At 39.0% G+C, this 21,774-nt stretch overlaps 1 protein-coding gene across 1 annotated transcript; it reads left to right on the top strand.

Moving 5' to 3' along the window:
- The first annotated feature begins 368 nt into the window (after positions 1-368).
- UBE2B (ubiquitin conjugating enzyme E2 B) lies at positions 369-17,978 on the top strand. The gene is made up of 6 exons (XM_003782185.3): positions 369-547; positions 2,631-2,711; positions 4,297-4,322; positions 10,031-10,120; positions 14,395-14,483; positions 16,673-17,978. The coding sequence occupies exons 1-6, from the start codon at positions 504-506 to the stop codon at positions 16,799-16,801; spliced, it is 459 nt and encodes a 152-aa protein (XP_003782233.1). The 5' UTR covers positions 369-503; the 3' UTR covers positions 16,802-17,978.
- The last annotated feature ends 3,796 nt before the right edge of the window (positions 17,979-21,774 follow it).

Raw genomic sequence — 21,774 nt, 5'->3', positions numbered from 1 at the left:
CTTCGCCCCCTCCCCCTCAGGGGTGGATTGTTGACAACGCCGCCGGCAGTCACGTGACCTTACGTCATCCCACCTCCTTTCCCTGAAATCTCTGGCCCCGGATGCGTCCCTCCCCCCCCCTTTCCGCCGATCTTAAACTAGCGATGGGGAGGGAGATTTGATAGTGTTTCAGTTTCGGTGTTTCTTAAGCCACAGTCTCTACTCTGAGCACAAAGAACCCTAATTTGTCGATCACTTCAGGAAGGCAGAATGCAAACGGACCTTGCCGAAAACCTCAAGGAACAAGCACTCATACACCCATCCCTTCTCCTTCACCCCCTGGCTATGTGGTACCGGCTGAGGGCGGAGGGATCTGGAGGCGGCGGAGGGAGACGTCATTGCAGGGTTGTTTGTGCAGTCTCGGCGGCGGTGGTGACCCACAGTGATTCGGCCGCTGCGCCGGGGGGTGGGGGGGCTGCGCGGGACTCTTTTCTTTCAGACTGACCGCGGGGCAGCTGGGGAGCATGTCGACCCCGGCCCGGAGGAGGCTCATGCGGGATTTCAAGCGGTAAGGGCCTTCACCTTCGCCTGGATGACGACTCCTCCCCAAAGCTGCGGGGCTGCAGGGCGGGGATCCGGACACCCTCCCCTTATAACTCTGAGAGGGCCGGCTGCGGGCCCAGCGGGACGGACGGAAGCCCATTCTTATACTTGGCTTCCAGTTCCTCATCCTTGCTGCCCACTGTGGCAGCCCAAGAAATTTCGGTACACCTCCTCCCCCACTCCCCCTAGAAAGTAAAAAGGTGGCGATCGGCTGGCCTAGGGTTCCCTGCTGTCCATTTCGGCCACCTGCCCGACGTCTCCCTAAGCGATCAAACATCCTGCCCTTGCCCCTGCACCCTCCAGCGCCCCCTTCTTGTCCCATACAAGTGAGCCCTTCCAGATTTTTCTCGTCTGCTGCACCAGTCAGCTTTGTTCCCCGGCCTCGCAGTCTCCTCTGAGGATCAGGGTTGGGGCGAAAAGCGCCCCACCTTCTTTTCTGCAGTGAGGGTGGGGTCTACTGCGCGAGGTCCGGGGGTTGTTAACCCATCCCCCGAAACCTGACTCTGCCCCCGCCTGCCTGAAAGACCTTGAGAACCGACTTAGAGCTCTGGGACCTTAGAGCTGGCCACTCTGGCTGCCAGTGCCTTCTGGAACTCAGCTCTGGCTGGTGAATAAAGCCCTATCTATAGCCTCCAAAGTCTGGAAAAATGCCTTTCCTTAGACTGACGCTAACCTGATACTCCCTGCGCCGCCTCTTGTAAAATAGGATTTGTCAGGAGGTTTGGATTTGTGAAGAGAGAAGGACTGTCTTTCAGTTTATTTTGTAGTGAATACTTACAGGTACCACGTACATTGAAAAAGGAGTGAGAAAACTTAGCATTACGATACTTTGCAATTTGGGGGGAGGATTCCTGAGGAGATCTGCTTTGAGACAAAACATTTAGTACAAAGAGTTAGATTTGCCGCTTATGAAGTGAACGTTTAATCACGGCCATTTAGCTTTATTTTCTGTGAAGCACTGGAAGGCTATTGTTTGGGGCTTTGGCCAGCTTATTTAATTCATTCCTAGCTTCTCTTAGCCTATTAAAGGTAGTTGTCAAACAGCATCGAAGTCTTCTGGTTATGGTGGCCTAATTTGCTTGAGATTGACTAAAAAGAACTATTTTTATGTAGATTAGTAGCAAAGTATTATGCCACACGAAAGTGACTACATAAATATTTGTGTGTATGTACAGTGTAGCATTTTTAAGATGGAGGTGGCAGTCTTTAAAAGGAGATGGTCTATTTAGTGGAAAAAATCCTCCCTGTAGAGCTTGAAATCAGTAGATTTGATTTACTCTCATGAAAAATTCAAAGAATATAGCTTTCAGTTCATGTCCATTGCCCCCTTGATTCTCTACTGTAATTCTCTGCTTAATTCTGAGTTGAATACATGGCACCTTAGGAAGTTTTCCAGGGGTCTTTTGGGTTACAACAATTTGACTGTAACATAACGATTGTTGGAACATTTGTATTGAGTCTCTGGTCTGAGAGGTAATTTTGTGCTACTGCAGAACCTTTAAAATAGGCTCTCGTGGAAAACCCAACTGATGTTTCTGATTATTTTTAAAAACCATTGCTGTCTGAAACAAAGGGGATAAAGTAAATCTCCTGCCTAAAACTAGCTTCCTAATTAGATTGAACATATGTTTGATCATTTAGTGTTTACATTGAAGTTTGCTATTTTTCCTTGTAGCCATGTTGCACACATAGCTGTGTTAAGACTTACCCAGTCTTTGGTAACAAAATCAGTACTTCTGTAAAAATAATTTTTACTATTGAGGTTTTTTTTAAGTATTTTTTTCCAAGAGGGCAGTTTGTATGCGTTAGTTTTTTGAAGAGAGATGATTCCCAAGCTCTGTGGACTTTTAAATAATTTGTAGAGGTATTTAATAATAAATAATATGTACCTGGTCTATATATTTAAGTGATATAGTTCATTCCAGTTCAGCACAAAAACAAGGAAATGGATTTAGCTTGAATCCCAAAATAGATAGTGTCCATAGGTATTCTGGCCTCCTTAGTGGCATTACTGTTCAACTTTTAAAATTACCACTCTGGATTTTTAGATTGCAAGAGGACCCACCTGTGGGTGTCAGCGGTGCACCATCTGAAAACAACATCATGCAGTGGAATGCTGTTATATTTGGGTGAGTTGAAATATTTAACAAATAATTAAGTTTGCGGTGATTCTTTAAGGAAAGTGAATCTGTTACATCTATCTAGGAAACAAAACTGAGGTAGAATGATGGTTCTTAAGGATTGAAACTATAAATTAATTTTTAAAAATTTTTCAGTAAGAGTTTTAGGGTGTGACATGGTGGCTTATACTTGTAATCGTAGCACTTTGGGAGGCCAAGGCTGGAGGATCACTTGAGACCAGGAGTTTAACGCTAGCCAAGACAACATGACAAGACCCCATCTCTTAAAAAAGCTTTTTTAAAAAATGTGCTGGACTTGGGGGCATATACCTGTAGCCCCAGCTTATTGGAAGGCTAATGTAGGAGGATTGTTTAAGCCCAGGAGTTCAAGGCTGCAGTGAGCTGTGATCATACCACTGCACTCCAACCTGGCCAACAGAGTGAAAACCTATTTCTTAAAAAAAAAAAAAAAAAAAGCTTTTGGCAGTACATAAAATTTATTGACTCTTTGGTGTAACTGCATATGGGTTTATAATAAAAAATACTATTGGGTTTTACTTAAAAAATACGATTTGAAATTAAATGGAATGAAATAATAAGGGAGAAAAATTATTTTGTACAAAATATACTATGCAAATGTTTATGCCCTTATTCTATGGAAGCTGTAGAAAGGCTTGGAACCGAAAATACTGAGAATTTCCACTGTAGCAAGAATTTAAATAAAAATGTTTCACAGCCCAGTGTGAAATGTCTGAATGGAGCCATTTGTTACATTTTACATATTACATACATGTACATGCTTTTTAAATTAAAATTTGCTTATTTTTTTCATTGGTTTTTCTGGACTTAATCTTTTTTTTTTTCCTTAATTTCTTCTCCCATTCATCCTCAATTCTTTTTAAATAAGAATTTGCCCTAAAAAGTAAAGGAAATACTTTGATAAACAGAATTCTGACTTCCACAGAAGTCTATGTTTAAAGACTAGTGGAAAATGAATGTTCTTCCTTCTCATAAACTGCTTCTGTTACATTCAGGCCATTATCCTGCTCTTTGAGATCCTGAATATGCCTTACAAGTAATATTTAAACTTTATGTTGCTGCTTAGGAAAGATGAAATTGGAATATGGAGGCAGTGTAAACATCTGAGCAAAAGAATCTGGCTTTTTTGCTGACATCAGCTATACTTAGCCAGTTTGGGCAAGAGTTACTGCTCTGTCGCAAAGCAGGATACTTTGTTTTAGTATCTTAATTATCTTAATCTAATGAGTATTGATTTTCATCTTATTACTGTGAAATGAAAAGATAACTTTTAAGAATATACATATTTCAAATGACTGCTTAGTATTTATGAACTGAATTCTTTTTGTGCTAGAATTGTAGACAAGTTTTTTGTTTTGTTTCTTAAAAGCCACCTTAAAAGGAAAAGCTAAAATATAAAAGTTATTCTTTGTGCTTGCTTCTATGAAAATCCAGGGCTAAGATGGTATTAAACTACAAAACGAGCCCTTTGTTGGAGTTTATCCTTTCCATTATTGAACATCAGCAAAAAGCAGAATGAAAAACTTGTTTTAATCAGAAATCTTCTTGTTTTCAGACCAGAAGGGACACCCTTTGAAGATGGTAAGTCATAATTAACTATGTTTTCTATAGTAGTAAGAGGTGCTTTTTAGTAGGAAATTGTAATGTCAACAGATCTATTTGCAACCATTTTCTATCAACAAAACTAAGGCTCCTGAGAATTTGTGATTTATAAGGGACTTTCTATCCCATATCAGCTTGGTCACCTCCATAGTCAGTTCCCTCTGTTACTTTTATATTTGCCTATAGAACTGTATGCCTAGATAGTGAGGTCTGTGTTGAGAATAATTTACATTTAGGTGGCTTTGTAGCACAATAAAGATAGCCCTGAAGGAAATACCAGGAGAGTAGTAATCATGTTTTTTAATACGTTGTTGTTTATATTGATAGGGTGTTAAGCTGAAATTTTCTATAACCTATATAGCTGCCAGTAGCTTTAAGTACTACTACTATTAACACTCATAAGTAGTGAGCATTCTGTATAATCTTTTGCATCTCAAGTTGGGTATTTTCACCAGGAGCCAGGAAAATGGGAAACTATTTGTAATATATATTTATAATTGAGCTTATTAAATTGATTTTTAACTAGGCACTTAGATTTTTTCCTTAATTATAGCATGGATTTGTTTTAAATTATTAAGCAGTTTTGTTATAATTAGCAAAATGACTTTGGAGTTAGTCCAGTAAGGATATTTGTAACGGAATACTGACTGTAGCACAATTTGTAAGGAGATAATTTCAATGCTTAGTGGGAGAAAAGCCTATGGGTCGGTCTGTGGTCTGTTAGGAACCTGCCACACAACAGGTGAGTGGCAGCTGAGCAAGGGAGCTTCATCTGTATTTATAGCCATTCTCCATTGCTCACATCACTGCCTGAGTCCCTTCTATAAGATTCTCTACCCACCCATAAGAGAAAACTGTCTTCTATGAAACTCGTTCCTGGTGCCAAAAGGTTGGCAACAACTGTAAGGTGATAAGAATCTACCTTATTCTTATTCTCAATCCTCATAGAATAAGAATAAGGTAGATTTGGTCATGTCATAATAGACAAAAAAGTTGTAGAATATTTATTGCATTATCACATTTTTACTAAATACATGGGTATGTATGTGTGTTACAGTATTAACTGTGATGTCGATGATTATCTCTAGGTCAGGGTAAGGAATTGAAAGAGGTACTTAAGGACTTTAGCTTTTTTTCTATACCAGGAGTTCTTAAGTATGGTCCCTGAACCCCTGAGGGTCTCTGAAACCCTTTAAGTGAATTCATGTGATCAAAACTGTTCGTACTAAGACGATGTTGACATTTGCATTGATAGTACAAAAGCAGTGGTGGCTAAAATGGCACCTAAGCGGTTTATCATCTTAGAACAAATCAAGACAGCAGTACCAATCTATATTGTTATTGTATTCTTTGCATTTTAAAAGATGCCAGTTTTACTCAAAAATGCCTTGAAATGGTAGAAATTATTGATATTGTTAAGCCTGAACCTTCAGAGTATATACATCTTTTTAATAATATGTGTAATGACATGGGAAGCAGGAATAAAGCACCTCTCCTGATACCAAAGTATTATGGTGGTCATAATACTTCTGCATTTGTTTGAGTTGCAGCTTGAACTACTGCTTCTTTCACGGAACATTTTTACTTGAAAGAATGACTGACAGACAAGCTGTGGTTATTCAGGTTTGAATATATGGCAGATATATTCTCTAAAATGACCTAAGTGGGTTGTCAGGTTAAGGACAATGACTGAATATATTTGTGCTGATGATAAAATGAAAGCTTCCCAATACCTAAAAGACTTTTCCTGATGAGATTAGCAGTGGGTATTACCTATTATGGGTGGTTTGTTTTTTTGGATAGTATATGAATATAATGGAATATGGCAACATTTGGAAAATGCATGCCAATATTTTACAAGTGACTAATGTATAATATTACAAAATCATGGATGGGTAAAAGATTTATGTAGAGTAGGTCGGTGCCTGTGGCTCAGTGAGTAGGGCACCAGCCCCATATACTGAGGGTGGCGGGTTCAAACCTGGCCCCAGCCAAACTGCAACAAAAAATAGCTGGGCTTTGTGGTGGGCGCCTGTAGTTCCAGCTACTTGGGAGGCAGAGGCAAGAGAATCACCTAAGCCCAAGAGCTGGAAGTTGCTGTGAGCTGTGACGTCACAGCACTCGACCGAGGGCGACAAAATGAGACTCTGTCTCTTAAAAAAAAAAAGAGATTTATGCAGAGTACAAAAGATTTTAATGTAATTGAGTACAAAAGGTTATTTATAAGGTTTCAGATTCTACATTGCAACAAAACACCTTTATTTTTGGTGTAATATCAAAAAATATCTATAGTTATCTGAAAAGGCTATGAAAATCCTCTATTTTTCAATAGCCTATTTGTGTGAGGCCAGATTTCCTTCATATACTTCAGCCAAACAACATATTGTAACAGTTTACCCAAGTACAGAAGCAGATAAGAGAATCCAACTGTTTTCTGTTGAGTCAGTCCATAAAAAGGTGCAAAAAATAGGTAAAATAGTGTTTATATTTCTCATGTAGTTAACATTTAGTGTTAATATTTCTAGTGTTGACTTTTGGGGGGAGGAAATACTTGTCATTAAATATTTTAGGTTATTATATAATGAGTTTATAGTTATTTTTAATTAATTGATAAATACTTTAAGACTTTCCTAATACAACAGATGTCAATAGGCGTAACCAGTGGTGTTCTATAGGCAGCCTATAATGATTCATGAGAGCCAGTTGTTAAAATCTCAGAAATTTTTACTACCTGGTTATTAAAGAACCATTATGTTGGCTCAGCGCCTATAGCTCAACCGGCTAAGGCGCCAGCCACGTGCACCTAAGGTGGCGGGTTCAAATCCCCAGCCCGGACCCGCCAAACAATGACGGCTGCAACCAAAAAAATAGCCAGGCGTTGTGGCGGGCGCCTGTGGTCCCAGCTACTTGGGAGGCGGAGGCAGGAGACTCGCTTGAGCCCAGGAGTTGGAGGTTGCTGTGAGCTGTAATGCCACGGCACTCTGCCCAGGGGGACAGCTTGAGGCTCTGTCTCAAAAAAAAAAAAAAAAGAACCATTATGTTAAAATTAAATTAGATAAAAACATTTTTAGAAATTAGAAAGTGACTGGGGGTATGGTGCCAGCCACATACACCCAAGGGTGGCAGGTTTGAACCCAGCCCAAGCCAGCTAAACAACTGCAACAAAAAAATAGCTGGGCGTTATGGTGGGTTTCTGTAGTCCCAGCTACTTAGGAGGGTGAGGCAAGAGAATCGCTTCAGCCCAAGAGTTTGAGGTTGCTGTGAGCTATGACACCACGGCACTCTACTGAGGGTGACAAAATAAGACTCTGTCTCCAAAAAAAAGGAAAGAGGGACAGCGCCTGTGACTCAGTGGGTAGGGCGCCAGCTCCACATACCGAGGATGGTGGGTTTAAGCCCGGTCCCGGACAAATTGCAACAAAAAAATAGTTGGGCATTGTGGCAGGCGCCTGTAGTCCCAGCTACTTAAGAGGCTGAGGCAAGAGAATTGTCTAGGCCCAGGAGTTGGAGGTTGCTGTAAGCTGTGTGATGCCAAGGCACTCTACTGAGGGTGATAAAGTGAGACTTTGTCTCTATAAAAAAAAAAGAAAGGAAGAAAGAGAGTGGGGACTGTGGCTTGCCCTGTAATCCTAGCAGTCTGGGAGGCCCAGATTGCTTGAGCTCAGGAGTTTGAGACCAGCCTGAGCAAGAGCAAGTGAGACCCTGTCTCTACTAAAACAAATTAAAAAAAACTAGCCAGGCATGGTGGTGCATGTGTATAGTCCCAGCTACTCAGGAGGCAGAGGCAAGAGGATTGCTCAAGCCCAAGAGTTTGACAATGAGACTCTGTCTCAAAAAGAAAAAAAGAAAGAAAGAAAAAATTAGAAAGTGACAAATATTCAGACCTCATCACTTTCTAATTATTTTGCCAAATGTTATTTATTATTTTTGTTACTTGTAAGGAGGTTATTCTTTGTATCTCTATGGTGGAAATACTATAAAATGGTGTGCATCTCTTCCAGCTTCATGTTTAGGCGTCCTGAGACCAAAAAGTTTAAGGAAATTTGTTTTTGCCTGAAATTTTACATTCTATAGCTAATGTTTTTGTAATTAAAATTAAAATACAAGCTTTAGGCTCGGCGCCTGTGGCTCAAGCAGCTAAGGCGCCAGCCACATACACCTAAGGTGGCGGGTTCAAATCCCCAGCCCGGGCCCGCCAAACAACAATGACAGCTGCAACCAAAAAGTGGCCGGGCGTTGTGGCCGGCGCCTGTAGTCCCAGCTACTTGGGAGGCTGAGGCAGGAGACTCACTTGAGCCCAGGAGTTGGAGGTTGCTATGAGCGTGATGCCATGGCACTCTACCCAGGGAGATAGCTTGAGGCTCCGTCTCAAAAAAAAAAAAAGAAATACAAGCTTTAAAAATACATAAGTAGGGAGTCCAAAATGGACAGATTGCTTGAGCTCAGGCATTTAAGACCAGCCTGAGCAAGAGTGAGACCTCATCTCTAAAAATAGCCAGGTGTTATAGCATCTAGCTACTCTGGAGGCTGAGACCAGAGAATCACTAGAGCCCAGAAGTTTGAGGTTGTTGTGAGCTGTGATGGCACAGCACTTTACCAAGGGCAACATATGAGGCTCTGTCTGGGGAAAAAAAAAAAAAATACATAATTAGGCATAAGGCTAACTTCATTAACTATGGTCCAGAGTGCCTCTGTTATATTAATATACGCCATAATATGAAATAGAAATTTCTTTTAGTTTGCTTGTATCGTTGGTCTCCCCAGTCCAAATTTCCAAACAAAAAAAGTAAGGAGGTAACAGTTGTATACCAAGTATATGACCAATGATGGTATAAAATATTTTACTAAATGTGAAACTTAATCATGGTAGACTGAAGCCAGGAGCTTAACATTTACACTACAAAGAGTGTTTTGTTTTGTTTTTAATTATATTAATGAAATAAGGAAAGAACCTTGTAGAGACATCTGGAATGCTTTAAGGTTGTATTGACTTCATTAGAAATAAGTCCCAACTTACTGGATACATCCAAGGGGTTTTAATTAGAGGGCCTCTTCAGTCTTCAGGTGGGCTTCTTATAAGTAAAAGGGCTCTGGATAGTTTAACCCTAAAGAAGTCTATATAGACAAACATGAAACCATTAATAGTAGTTAAGTTCAGATTTAGACTGATCAAAATGTTGTACTATGTTGGCCTATAACCAAAAGTAGGCATTTATACTAAAGCTTAATGATTCTTGGTATATTTAAATGAAGGGATTGGTGTAGAGACAGCACCAACCTTTATATAAGCATCCATGCCTCCAGTCTGGTTCCTTTGTTATGTGGTAGTCAGTCCCTCTCAGAATCCCTTGGCACTCCCCTCTAAGCTGTAATAAACTATTTGTGGTTCCCCAGATGTTCATTTTAAATCTTTGTAGCTAGGGCCTACTTGCCTTCCTAAAACATGACAGTTAACATGCTCACTAATAACACATGAATATCCTTGTTCCCCACCCGTTTGCCAATGCTACATGTTATCAGTGTCACGTAGAGGTATATTTAGTATGTTTTATGTTCTAAACCAAATTGATGTACTAACTTTTGTGTATTTGTGTAAAAACCAGTAAGGGGCTGAGAATTGATTATTGAAGAGAGTAAAAAGTTGTGCTTGTTTTTACTGTAATTATTTTGGTTTGTTTTCTATCTAGGTACTTTTAAACTAGTAATAGAATTTTCTGAAGAATATCCAAATAAACCGCCAACTGTTAGGTTTTTATCCAAAATGTTTCATCCAAATGGTAAGTAGCAATTTATATTAGACTTTGCAGATGCTAAGGGAGCAGGGAGACTTAGTTTCTCTCCTTTTAGGTCTTGTCCCTTACTTTTCACTAGTAGGGCTTACTTGTAGGTCCTCCTTCCATGTCCATATTAGCCACCTTTTTGTAGATGAAATCTCGAATTTGAGGTAAAATTGTTTTGTTTTAATAACTTTGGAATTGAAAGTAATACGTAAGCCAGGCACAGGAGCATGCACCAGTAGTCCTAGCTGCACAGGAGGCTGACTTCAGTGGGAGGATCACTTGAGCCCAGGAAGTCGGAGGCCATTTGGGCAACATAGTGAGAATTTGTTTCTAATAAATAAAATAATATGTATCTATTTGTAGAAATGTGAAAGATGCCTCAAAAAATGTGTTGCCTAAAATATAGCTTTTAAAAAATAGAATTTTGGCCGGGCGCAGTGGCTCACAACTGTAATCCTAACACTCTGGGAGACGGAGGCATGAGTATCACTTGAGGTCAGGAGTTCGAGACCAGCCTGAGCAAGAGCAAGACCCTATCTCTACTCAAAGTAGAAAAAATTAGCCAGGTATGATTGTGCGCACCTGTGGTCTTAGCTACTCAGGAGGCTAAGGCAGGAGGATCACTTGAGCTCAGGAATTTGAGGTTGCTATGAGCTGTCATGATGCCACGGTACTCTAGCCAGAATGATAGAGTCAGTATCTCTCTCTTTCTATTTTTCTACATATATATACACACATATATATGCACATACATATACACATATATAAAAAAAATTGTTTCTGCAAAAGTGGGATCATGGCATATATAAAGTAGGGTCATTTTTTATATGTTGTGAACATTTTTTCTTACTAATATTCTATTACATCATTTTTAAAGGCTCTCTTTAAAAGTGTTCTCTTATAGATTTACCATAATCCATTTAACCAGTGTCCAATTGTTAGTAGTTTTCAATTGTTGAAAATTTTAAATAGCATTTTGAACGTTATTGAAAATAAATCTTTTCAGGCAGCACCTGTGGCTCAAGTAGGGCGCTGGCCCCATATACTGGAGGTGGTGGGTTCAAACCCCACCCTGGCAAAAAAAAAAAAAAAGAAAAGAAAAGAAAAGAAATCTTTTCAGATACCAATGATTACTTATTTAGAATGAATTTTTTAAAAGTGGAATTATTGCTTTTGCCTTGGCAGCTTCAGTGAATGGGGCACTGACCAAATACACTGAAGGTGGCTGGTTTGAACCTGACCCATGCCTGCTAAACAACAATGACAAATGCAACCAAAAAATAGCTGGGCATTGTGGTGGGTGCCTGTAGTCCCAGCTACTCAGGAGGCTGAGACAAGAGAATCACTTAAGCCCAAGAGTTTGAGGTTGCTGTGAGCTGTGATGCTATGGCACTCTCTGTCTCAAGAAAAAAAAAGTGAAATTACTGCTTTTAATACAGTTTTCCATTTTTTCCTTCAGTATCTGTTACTATTCTTCATTAAATGATGGCTAAATGACAGTTTTGTAATAAATTTGGTCTTTTTGACTTCTTGCTGTTTATATCTATTACATTTATATTCCTGGATTATAAATCACCATGTGAAAGACTACTTCTCCAAAATCTTGAAGGTCCTGTTTCTTAAAAATGTTTGATCATTTAAATAGGTCTTCTTCATCAGCTAACTGACTTTTAGGAAGATCATTATCAGAGATGCTCCTGATTGTGTCTCTAATACTGCAGACTGTATTAGTTTCCTATCCAAAGGAGAGAGGTGTTTGTCTGTGTCTTGAATCAAGGTGGCTGTTCAGTAACAGCCTTTTATGTTTTATTACTGTGAAGTTTGCTGTTGTTTTGGTTTTGACTAAGATAGGTTCGATTTTATTTTCTGTTTCTTTAGGGAAATTCCCAAGTCACTTACCATTTATTACTCTGTGTAACTTTACCTGGCTCAGACCTGGTATTGAATCAAACTATACCATAGTAAGGAGGCCTTTAAATTAAGGTAGGAAAGACTGTAGATAAATAAGGGTATACATGTATAGACATAAGGTTACCCACTCAAGCAGATTTTAAAAAACCATGTATTTGGTTTTCTCATCCCTTCGGATTTATAGTATTGTCTCCTTTTTCTGCTATTTAACCTTCTAGTTTACTCTTTTAAAAACATGTATTGAAATTTACATACCATGCTTTTCACTCATTTCAATTGCATAACTTAGTGGTTTTTACTGTCACAGAGTTATTGCCACTATCACTATGATCAATTTTAGAACAACAGAGAAAACTCCATAAATATATAAGTCACTCCTCATTTCTCTGCCCCTCACTCCTCCCATCCTAGGTAACCTTTCATATAAATGGAATCTTACAATATGTTGTCCTTTGCAACCAACTTAATTTCATTTAGCAGTTTTCAGGGTTCATCTGTGTTGTAACATGTATCTATACTTCATTTTTCTTGCTGAATAATATTCCATTTTATGGAAATACTGCATTTTATTTATTCATTCATCATTTGACAGACATTGGGGTCTAGTTACTTTTGGATTCTGAAAAATTATTTTCTAGTTCAAAACCTTACAATTATTTTATATTTTTATGTTTTTTTCAGAGGTTCTGATTTTTGCTTTGGGTATGCTAAGTTTAATATGCTCATGGGATAGGAAAATAAGTAGTTGGTTATGTTGCTTTGACGCTGAGCAATAATAGATGGCAAAGGCTAACAATTGAGAGTACTGAGCACATAAATAGTAATCGAGGTTGTGGGAGTTTATAGGATTGCCCAGAGGGTACATAAAGGGTGAAAAGAAAAGGGCCTAAGATAGAGCCCTGAGGAATGACATAACATAAGTGTGATTTGCTCCCTGGGAAAACCCTCACTTATCCCTCTTTTTATATAGACTATTCTGGCTTGCTCTCTGAAGCTTTCATAGTTGGCAGTATCTATAACACTTAGATGCATTTGCCCTTTGTCAACATAGCAATTCTACTTCTAGAAATTTGTCCTGAAGATAGTCTCACAAGTGGGTAAAAATTTATGTTTATTGGTTATGTTTTCACATAATCTAAGGGAGGGGGAATCCTCCCAAATATTTAAGACTTAATAGATGTTAATCACTTGGTTTTTTATTATTATGAAAGGAATATATACTTGTTACAAAAATAAATCATAAATACAAGGAAGTATAGAGAAAATTAAGATCATTAATAATCCTGCTATCTACAGATATCCACTACTTACATTTTGGCATTTAGTCTTACAATAAATGTTTTTATGACTACATATACTTTGAATGAAAATATTTATATATAATTCTTTTGCCAAAATATGGAATTATCTAATACAAATAATTAAAAACTTGTCTTTTAGGGCAATATAGTATGGATGTCTTTCTACCAAAATAAACAGCGAATATATAAATATCATTTCTCATGACTGTCGGTATTGGTTATATGAATGTACCATTACTTACTTAGCTGGTCCCATATTCATGGGCCACAAGGTAGTTTCTAGTTTTACACTCCTATTAATAGTATTATAGTGAACATCTGGTAAATAAATGTTCGTGATTTACCATGATTATTTCCTTAGAATAATTTCTAGGAGGGGAATTGCTGTGTCAATAAATAGTTTTTCAAGAGCTTTATTTAAGAATATTTAGAAATATGAAATATAAAAAAAGAAATATGGAATATAAACAGGTTGCTATGTGGTATGTGTTGAAAAAATGTATCTCTTAGCCTCCTGATGACAAGGTACTTAGTCTAATGAAATATGAAGACTAGGTAATGATTTATAAACAATAGAAGCTTATTTGGCTTATGGTTCTGGAGACTGAAAAGTCCAAGAGCATGACCATCATCTGGCAAGGGCCTTTGTGCGGTGGCATCCCATGGTAGAAAGCAGAAGGGCAAGCAAAGCAAGCACACAAGACTGAGAGGGAATCAGGCTGAACTCATCTTTTTATCATGAGTCCACTCCTGATGTAATGACATTAATCCATTCATGAGAGCAGAGAGTCCTCATAATCTAATCACCCGTTAAAGGCCCACCTCTCAGTACTGTTAAAATGGCAATTAAATTTTAACATGAGTTTTGGAGGGGACATTCAAACTTTAGCAGGTGAAAAATAAAGAGACCTTAGTTTTAATAAAGATTTTCCTATGATACAGAAGGGTTATGACCTGACATTTGAAACTTGTGACTAAGCAACATTAATTGTGGTGATTTTTCTTAACTGTCAGGTATGACAAAGTTACTTATGCAACTAATTAGTGTTGTCTTTGCAGTGTATGCTGATGGTAGCATATGTTTAGATATCCTTCAGAATCGATGGAGTCCAACATATGATGTATCTTCTATCTTAACATCAATTCAGGTAAGTATGTCTTAGGATGTATAATTTTTCAGTATTCTGTAGGATATATAATCAGAACAATCTAAAGACCATGAGCAAATTAACTTGCCTAGGACCCAGGTAGCCAATGGCAGGGATCGGATAAGAACTGATTTTCTGCTCTGCTTCTGTATTAGTGTTAGTACATAGAAACTAGTCCACAGTCCCTTTTCTGATCATGTGTAACTTGTGTGTTCTCACAGGTTAAACTTTATTGGTGCAATGATACATACCCAGAGGTTGTGAAAAAAAAAATCTTGGGGAAAAATATTATTGCTGGTAAAAACCGTTAAGGACCTCAAGAAACTACTAAGTGCAGAGAAACATTGAGTATTGCCTCAAACAAGAAAATTCTATTTAAAAAAAGAAAAGGAAAAGAAAAAGTAGTGTACCTATTTGCCAAATTAGTGTGATTTTTTTTTTTTTTTTTAAGACAGAAAGCTGTCCCCTTGGTAGAGTACCATGGCATCAGAGCTCACAGGAACCTCAAACTCTTTGGCTTAAGTGATTCTCTTGCCTCAGCCTCCCAAGTAGCTGGACTACAGGCGCCTGCCACAATGCCTAGCTATTTTTTTATTGCAGCTGTCTGTCATTGTTGATTTTAGCTGGCTCAGGTTTTGAACCTGCCAGCCTCAGTGTATGTGGCCGGCGCCTTACCCAGTGAGCTGTAGGCGCTGCCAGCAGTCTGAATATTTCAGAATAGATCTTTTTTTGTTTTCTTCTTTTTTTAGAGACAGTTTTACTTTCTTGCCCTCTGAATGCTATGGCATCACAGCTCCCAGCAACCTCTAACTCCTGGGCTTAGGTGATTCTCTTACCTCAGCCTCCCAAGTAGCTGGGACTATAGGCACCCGCCCAGCTATTTTTTTTGTTGCAATCTGGCTGGGGCTGGGTTTAAACCTGCCACCCTCCCTCAGTATATGGGGCCAGCGCCCTACTCACTGAGCCACAGGCGCCACCCTCAGAGTAGATCTTGAATGAGTTTTGGAGGGGTGGACTTGGGGGATATATATCTTAGATATATGGATTTGAGGGGAACGGAAATAATACTTTGGTTTGTGACCTTTTAAAACTTTTCTATCACATTCCTCCTTTAATTCAGATAATCTTATAAAGGTTGATTTCAACCTTCCTGTTTCATTCTGTCACTGGAAAAATGTATGTTTTGTTGATTAAAAGGAGTAAGATTTATACACACCACCCAACTTACTGTCCAACATTTGCTAAATTAGCACAGCAATAGAATTTACCCTTGGAAATCATGGTTACAAAGGTATTTATAGGTGTAATACCTTAATCAAATTAGACTGTTTATCTCCATGGTTAATGAGAAAGTCTCATTATGCTGAAGAATATTTTTTTCTAATTTCTTTGAAATTGGAGGTCTTAAGGCAATTAGAGATATTTGTTTTAGAAGCTTAAGCTTTTCAGCAGCAGTAAACCTCTCATTACTGTTTTTTTTTTTTTTTTTTTTTGAGACAGAGCCTCAAGCTATCCCCCTGGGTAGAGTGCCATGGCATCACAGCTCATAGCAACCTCCAACTCCTGGGCTCAAGCGAGTCTCCTGCCTCAGCCTCCCAAGTAGCTGGGACTACAGGCGGCCGCCACAACGCCTGGCCATTTTTTTTGGTTGCAGCCATCATTGTTGTTTGGCTGGCCCGGGCTGGGGATTCGTACCCGCCACCTTAGGTGTATGTGGCTGGCGCCTTAGCCACTTGAGCCACAGGCGCCAAGCCCTCATTACTGTATTGATCAAGCCATTTTTTTTTTTTTTTTTTTTTTTTAAGAGACAGAGTCTCACCGCCTTTGGTAGAGTGCTATGGCATCACACAGCTCACAGCAACCTCCAACTCCTGCGCATAGGTGATTATCTTGCTTCAGCCTCCCAAGTAGCTGGGACTACAGGCGCCTGCCACAATGCCCGGCTATTTTTTCCTTGCAGGTCGGCTAGAGTAGGGTTTGAACCCACTACCCTCAGTATATGAGGCCAGTGTCCTACTCGTAGGCACCGCCCAATCAAGCTCTTTTTGAAAATATTTAGACCTAAAACTATGTGGCATACTCATCTCTGAAATAATTTGTTTTGTGTATTTTTTCTATACACCATATCTGACTTGTTAATATAAAAGACTAACTCTGTAAATCTGTCTTGTCTTCTCTTTTCCTTCTAGTCTCTGCTGGATGAACCGAATCCAAATAGTCCAGCAAATAGCCAGGCAGCACAGCTATATCAGGAGAACAAACGAGAATATGAGAAAAGAGTTTCGGCCATTGTTGAACAAAGCTGGAATGATTCATAATAGACATCTGGTCTGTTAATCTTTTCATCATTGTTGTGTATAATTTACCTCTGAGTAGAAAGGCTAACAAATTTTAAGTGCCACAGGTTTTAAGGATTCTGCAGAAAAAAGAAAAAAGTCCTTCAGTTTAGAACCTACAAAAGCTTGTGTATCTTGATTAATGTACTTTTTATTGCATGGTGTGAACTAAGTTATTGCTGCATAAATTTGTAATATATCCTGTTTGTATTTTTTTCCAAGTGTATAATGTTGGTGTGGAGTTTTCATGACAGAATATACACATTTTGTAAATCTGTACTTTTTTCAAATATTGAATGCCTTATTTTTGAATTCTTTAGATTTTTAAATTGGAGAAAAGCACTTAAAGTTTTTTATATATGAATATTACATGTAAAGCTGTTAAAATACATAACTTCAGTGCAAGAGACTTTGTCACTTATTTCCTTAATCTGTGTAGGAGGGGTTAATAAGTCTCTAGCTCTCCATCAGTTAATAATTTCATTTCCAATTTCAAAAGAACATAATTATATTTTATCAAGAAAGTCTTCAAATTTGATTCTAAATACCAATTATAATCTTATAATCTCCAACTTTATTTTGAATGTACCTATATTAGTTTCAGTTGAGTAATTCTAGACATAACTGGTTTGATTATGTCCAAGCCTGTACTTCATTCAGCCAGTTGTTACAGTTCATGCATTACTTATTGTTAAAACTGTACCTTTTGCAATTTCATGGTTGGCCCCTCTGCCCTGAGCAGAGAGAGAATTGATGCAACTTATTTTGCTGCTTAGTAGCACTTTAAAAGTAAATGAAAGTAAAACCATAAACATCTGCCAAAAATTCAGGCCCCACAATAAACAATGAATTGGTTGCATTGGTTTGAGTAAGGCACATATTTGAAAGGAACCTTCGTGTAATTTAAATATTTGAAAACTACCTTTAAATGCAGTTGCATATCTGTTTATTCTGGGGAACTGTTTTAACACCGGGGCCTGCTGAGTTGCTTTCTCTTGTGGAGATTTTTTTAATCTCCTAAGTTGTATAAAAGTTGTACTGCATCTTAGTTTGCTGGATAAATTTAAAACACAGTATTGTAGAAAGCTAATATAAAGCTATCCTATGCCTTCAAATAGTATAGAAAATTGAAAATATACAAGTAAATTCTGTTGAATCACCTGTGTAGTCTCTCTAGTAGTTAAAAACAGCTATTTCAGTAACCCTAAGAGTTTCTTGTCATAACCATACTAGTCTCCTAGGAATAAACTTACTCTGTATTAGAAGACTGGGTTAGAGGACGGCAGTATCTACAGCTTCTATTCATTAAGCAGAGCTTAACACTGAATGGCTAAGTGCTGATGTTTCTCTTTAAAAGTTATTACTTGGCAAATTCTGAGTTAAGTGTATGATTTTAGGAAACTTGGTACAAGTGGAGAATTCACTCACTGGAATAATGCCCCACCAACACCAAAAGATGCTTGATTTAAAAGTACTTTAAGGTCATATTAAATATGTAGTGATGGCTTGGCACCTGTGGTGCAAGTGGCTAAGGCGCCAGCCACGTACACCCAAGGTGGCAGGTTCCAATCCAGCCTGGGCCTGTCAAACAACAATGATGGCTGCAACCAAAAAAATATATAGCTGGGTGTTGTGGCAGGCGCCTGTGGTCCCAGCTACTCAGGAGGCTGAGGCAGGAGACTCTCTTGAGCCCAGGAGTTGGAGGTTGCTGTGAGCTGTGATGCCACAGCACTCTACCCAGGGGGACAGCTTGAGTCTCCTGTCTCCAAAAAAAAAAAAATTTAAATATGTGGTGATTTTAAAACTATAAAAGCTCTAAAACAAATTACAGACATTTACTCAGTAATTCCAAGATTGAATATGCAATAGCTATAAGGGTCTCCTCTCTTATTTCATTAAATGCTATTTGGTTACTGCTTTAACATCAATTTTTATCCTTAACCTATTTTTTTTTCTTTCCAATTTAAAATGGGAACATTTCAAGTATTGATAGGTAATTCTAAGTGAATTACATCTTACTCTGCAAGAAACTGAGTAAGTTATAACTCTTAAGTTTAACACAGGCATAAAACTCATATCCGGTCCACATTTTTTGGAGAAAATCCCTAAGAAGGTTCCATCTCTTAAGTAACTCCTTACTGGTTCCCCCCCTCCACCCCCACTTCAGTCTTGTAACAGATTGTATTTCTTTAGTTGAATACCAGATGTGAACTTTCAGCTTATAAGGCTATGTCATACAAAAAACGTTTATTTATAACCTCTAATGTCAATTTTACAAATGTGTGGTATGGCAAGAAGCTAGAACTAAGATACTACTTTGTTGGTACAGAGTTATATTGGTGGATTTATGTTAAAATTTAATGCATTTGTGATACGCTTCCTTTGTAACAATACCTCTACCATAGAACAATCTATGCAGGGCACTAAGCACTTTCACAGATATGATTATTATTTTTTTTTTTGCAATTTTTAGCCAAGGGCTGGGTTTGAACCCACCACCTCTGGCATATGGGGCCGGTGCCCTACTCCTTTGAGCCACAGGCACCACCCACACAGATATTATTTAATTTAAAATTCACAGTAACCCTATGAGGATAGGTATTGTTACATTACAGATGAGGAAAATAGGTACAGAGAAATGAAGGGACTTGTTGAAGGTCAACTAGCCAGTAGGTGGTAAAGCTGGAATTTGAACCCAGTCTAGTCTTTGAACCAGCAACTGTACTATCCCTTAAAATTTTTAAGGCTGGGCGCCCGTAACTCAGTGATTAGGGCACTGGCCACATGCTCTGGGGCTGGTGGGTTCCAACTGACTGGGCTTGCTAAACAAAACAAAAACAATAACCAGGCATTGTGGCGAGCGCCTATAGTCCCACTACTGCAGAGGCTGAGGCAAGAGAATCGCTTGAGCCCAAGAGTTTGAGGTTGCTGTGAGCTATGACACCATGACACCACACCACTCTACTGAGGGTAACAAAGTAAGACTGTCTCAAGACAGACTAAGAGAATGAGATTAGTGTTGGAGAATCGCTTGAGCCCAAGAGTTTGAGGTTGCTGTGAGCTATGACACCATGACACCACAGCACTCTACTGAGGGTAACAAAGTAAGACTGTCTCAAGACAGACTAAGAGAATGAGATTAGTGTTGGGAATTCTATTGAACTTAAATATTCATCCCACTTTGCAGAACTAAACAAGTTGCTTTAGTTAGATACAGACGTAATTACAACTAGTCCAATGAAAAGGTTTTCCTGGCAGGCTCAGTGGCTCACACCTATAATCCTAGCACTCTGGGAGGCTAAGGCAGGTGGATAACTTTAGCTCACAGGTTTGAGACCACCCTAAGCAAAAATTGAGACCCCGTCTCTACTAAAAATAGAAAAACTGAGGCAAGAGGATTGCTTGAGCCCAGGAGTTGGAGGTTGCTATGAACTATGGATGTGACAGCACTCTATCCAGGGAGACAGCCTGAGACCCTGTCTCAACCGAAAAAAGGGGTGGGGGGGCCTATAGCTCAGCAGCTAGAGCGCCAGCCACATACACTGGAGCTGGTGGGTTCAAATCCAACCCAGGCCTGCCAAACAATGACAACTGCAACCAAATAATAGCTGGGATTGTGGAGGGCACCTGTAGTCCCAGCTACTTGAGAGGCTAAGGTAAGAGAATCGCTCAAGCCCAAGAGTTTGAGGTTCCTGTGAGCTGTGATGCTACAGCACTCTACTGAGGGCGGCATAGACTATGTCTCAAAAAATAAAAAAATAGCCGGGCGTTATGGTAGACACCTGTGGTCCTAGCTACTTGGGAGGCTGAGGCAAGAGAATTGCTTGGGCCCAGGAATTTGAGGTTGCTGTGAGCCGTGACACCACGGTACTCTACTGAGGGTGACATAAAACTCTGCCTCAAAAAAAGAAAAAAAAAAAGTTTTCCTGACACCATTTTCCACCTCTTTTTAATGTAAACCAGTTGAAATATAGGAACGCTTTCTTTCTGGTCTGTGATAATAACAGATTATGACATCAATAAATCACACTTTTTCCCCCTTCCTGGAAATTTTCATGAACCTATAGGACAGACCCTGCTAACCCCCAAAGTTTCATTAGTATGAATAACTTCTGGAACTGATTTAAATTCTTACATGGGTGGAAGGTAGAGATGAAAACTATTAAAAGTGCTATATTTTGAGAGGCCGAAGCTGGTGGATTGTCTGAGCTCAGTAATTTGAGACCAGCCTGAGCAAGAGCGAGACAGCATCTTAAAAAATAGCTGGATGTTGTGGCAGGTGCCAGTAGTCCCAACTACTTGGGAGGGTTAGGCAAGAGGATCACTTGAGCCCACAAGTTTAAGATTACTGCAAGCTATGATGCCACAGCACTCTACGGAGGTCAACAAAGTGAGACTCTTGTCTCAAAAAAAGGGGGGGACTGTATTTACTAACTTGCCTTTTTGCTCAATAAACAAAAGTACCTACCTAGTTTATTGATTTAGTATTAAGAAATAACCCCAAGGTGCCTAGTGTACTTCAGACTTAATATCTAAGGTGTTTCATACCTCAGTTGTCCCAAGTTTTTGGAGGTAAGGATCAAATTTTGGGGTCTTGATGGTGTTTATGATGTTAAGAGTCCTAGTGGAATCTCAATTATGTACAGATTATATATAAACAAGAAAATCAGTAGTTGAATAGTGGCTTACTTCTGTAATCTTAGCATTCAGAGAGGCCTATCTTGGAGAATTGCCTGAGCTTTGGAGTTGGATATCAACTCAAGCAAGAGGGAGACCTCATCTCTATAAAAAAACAAATACTAGCCAGGTGTAGTGGTGTGTGCCTACGGTCCCAGATACTTGGGAGGCTGAAACAGGACATTTGAGCTCAAGAAGTTGAGGATGCAGTGAGCTATGGTGAGGCCACTGCACTCTAGCCCAAGCCAGCAAGACTCTCAAAAAAAAAAAAAAAAAAA

Source organism: Otolemur garnettii, unplaced genomic scaffold (assembly GCF_000181295.1).
Source record: "Otolemur garnettii isolate 467f Iridium unplaced genomic scaffold, OtoGar3 scaffold00003, whole genome shotgun sequence".
In the NCBI taxonomy this organism is placed as follows: Eukaryota; Metazoa; Chordata; class Mammalia; order Primates; family Galagidae; genus Otolemur; species Otolemur garnettii.
This window is presented reverse-complemented; position numbering and strand designations above follow the sequence as displayed.

Bases quoted from the DNA above. Each gene is read 5' to 3' on its own strand.
- UBE2B (XM_003782185.3), top strand. From the start codon at position 504: ATGTCGACCCCGGCCCGGAGGAGGCTCATGCGGGATTTCAAGCG. The intron at 548-2,630 runs GTAAGGGCCTTC...CTGGATTTTTAG, and splicing joins CTCATGCGGGATTTCAAGCG to ATTGCAAGAGGACCCACCTG. The intron at 10,121-14,394 runs GTAAGTAGCAAT...TTGTCTTTGCAG, and splicing joins CAAAATGTTTCATCCAAATG to TGTATGCTGATGGTAGCATA.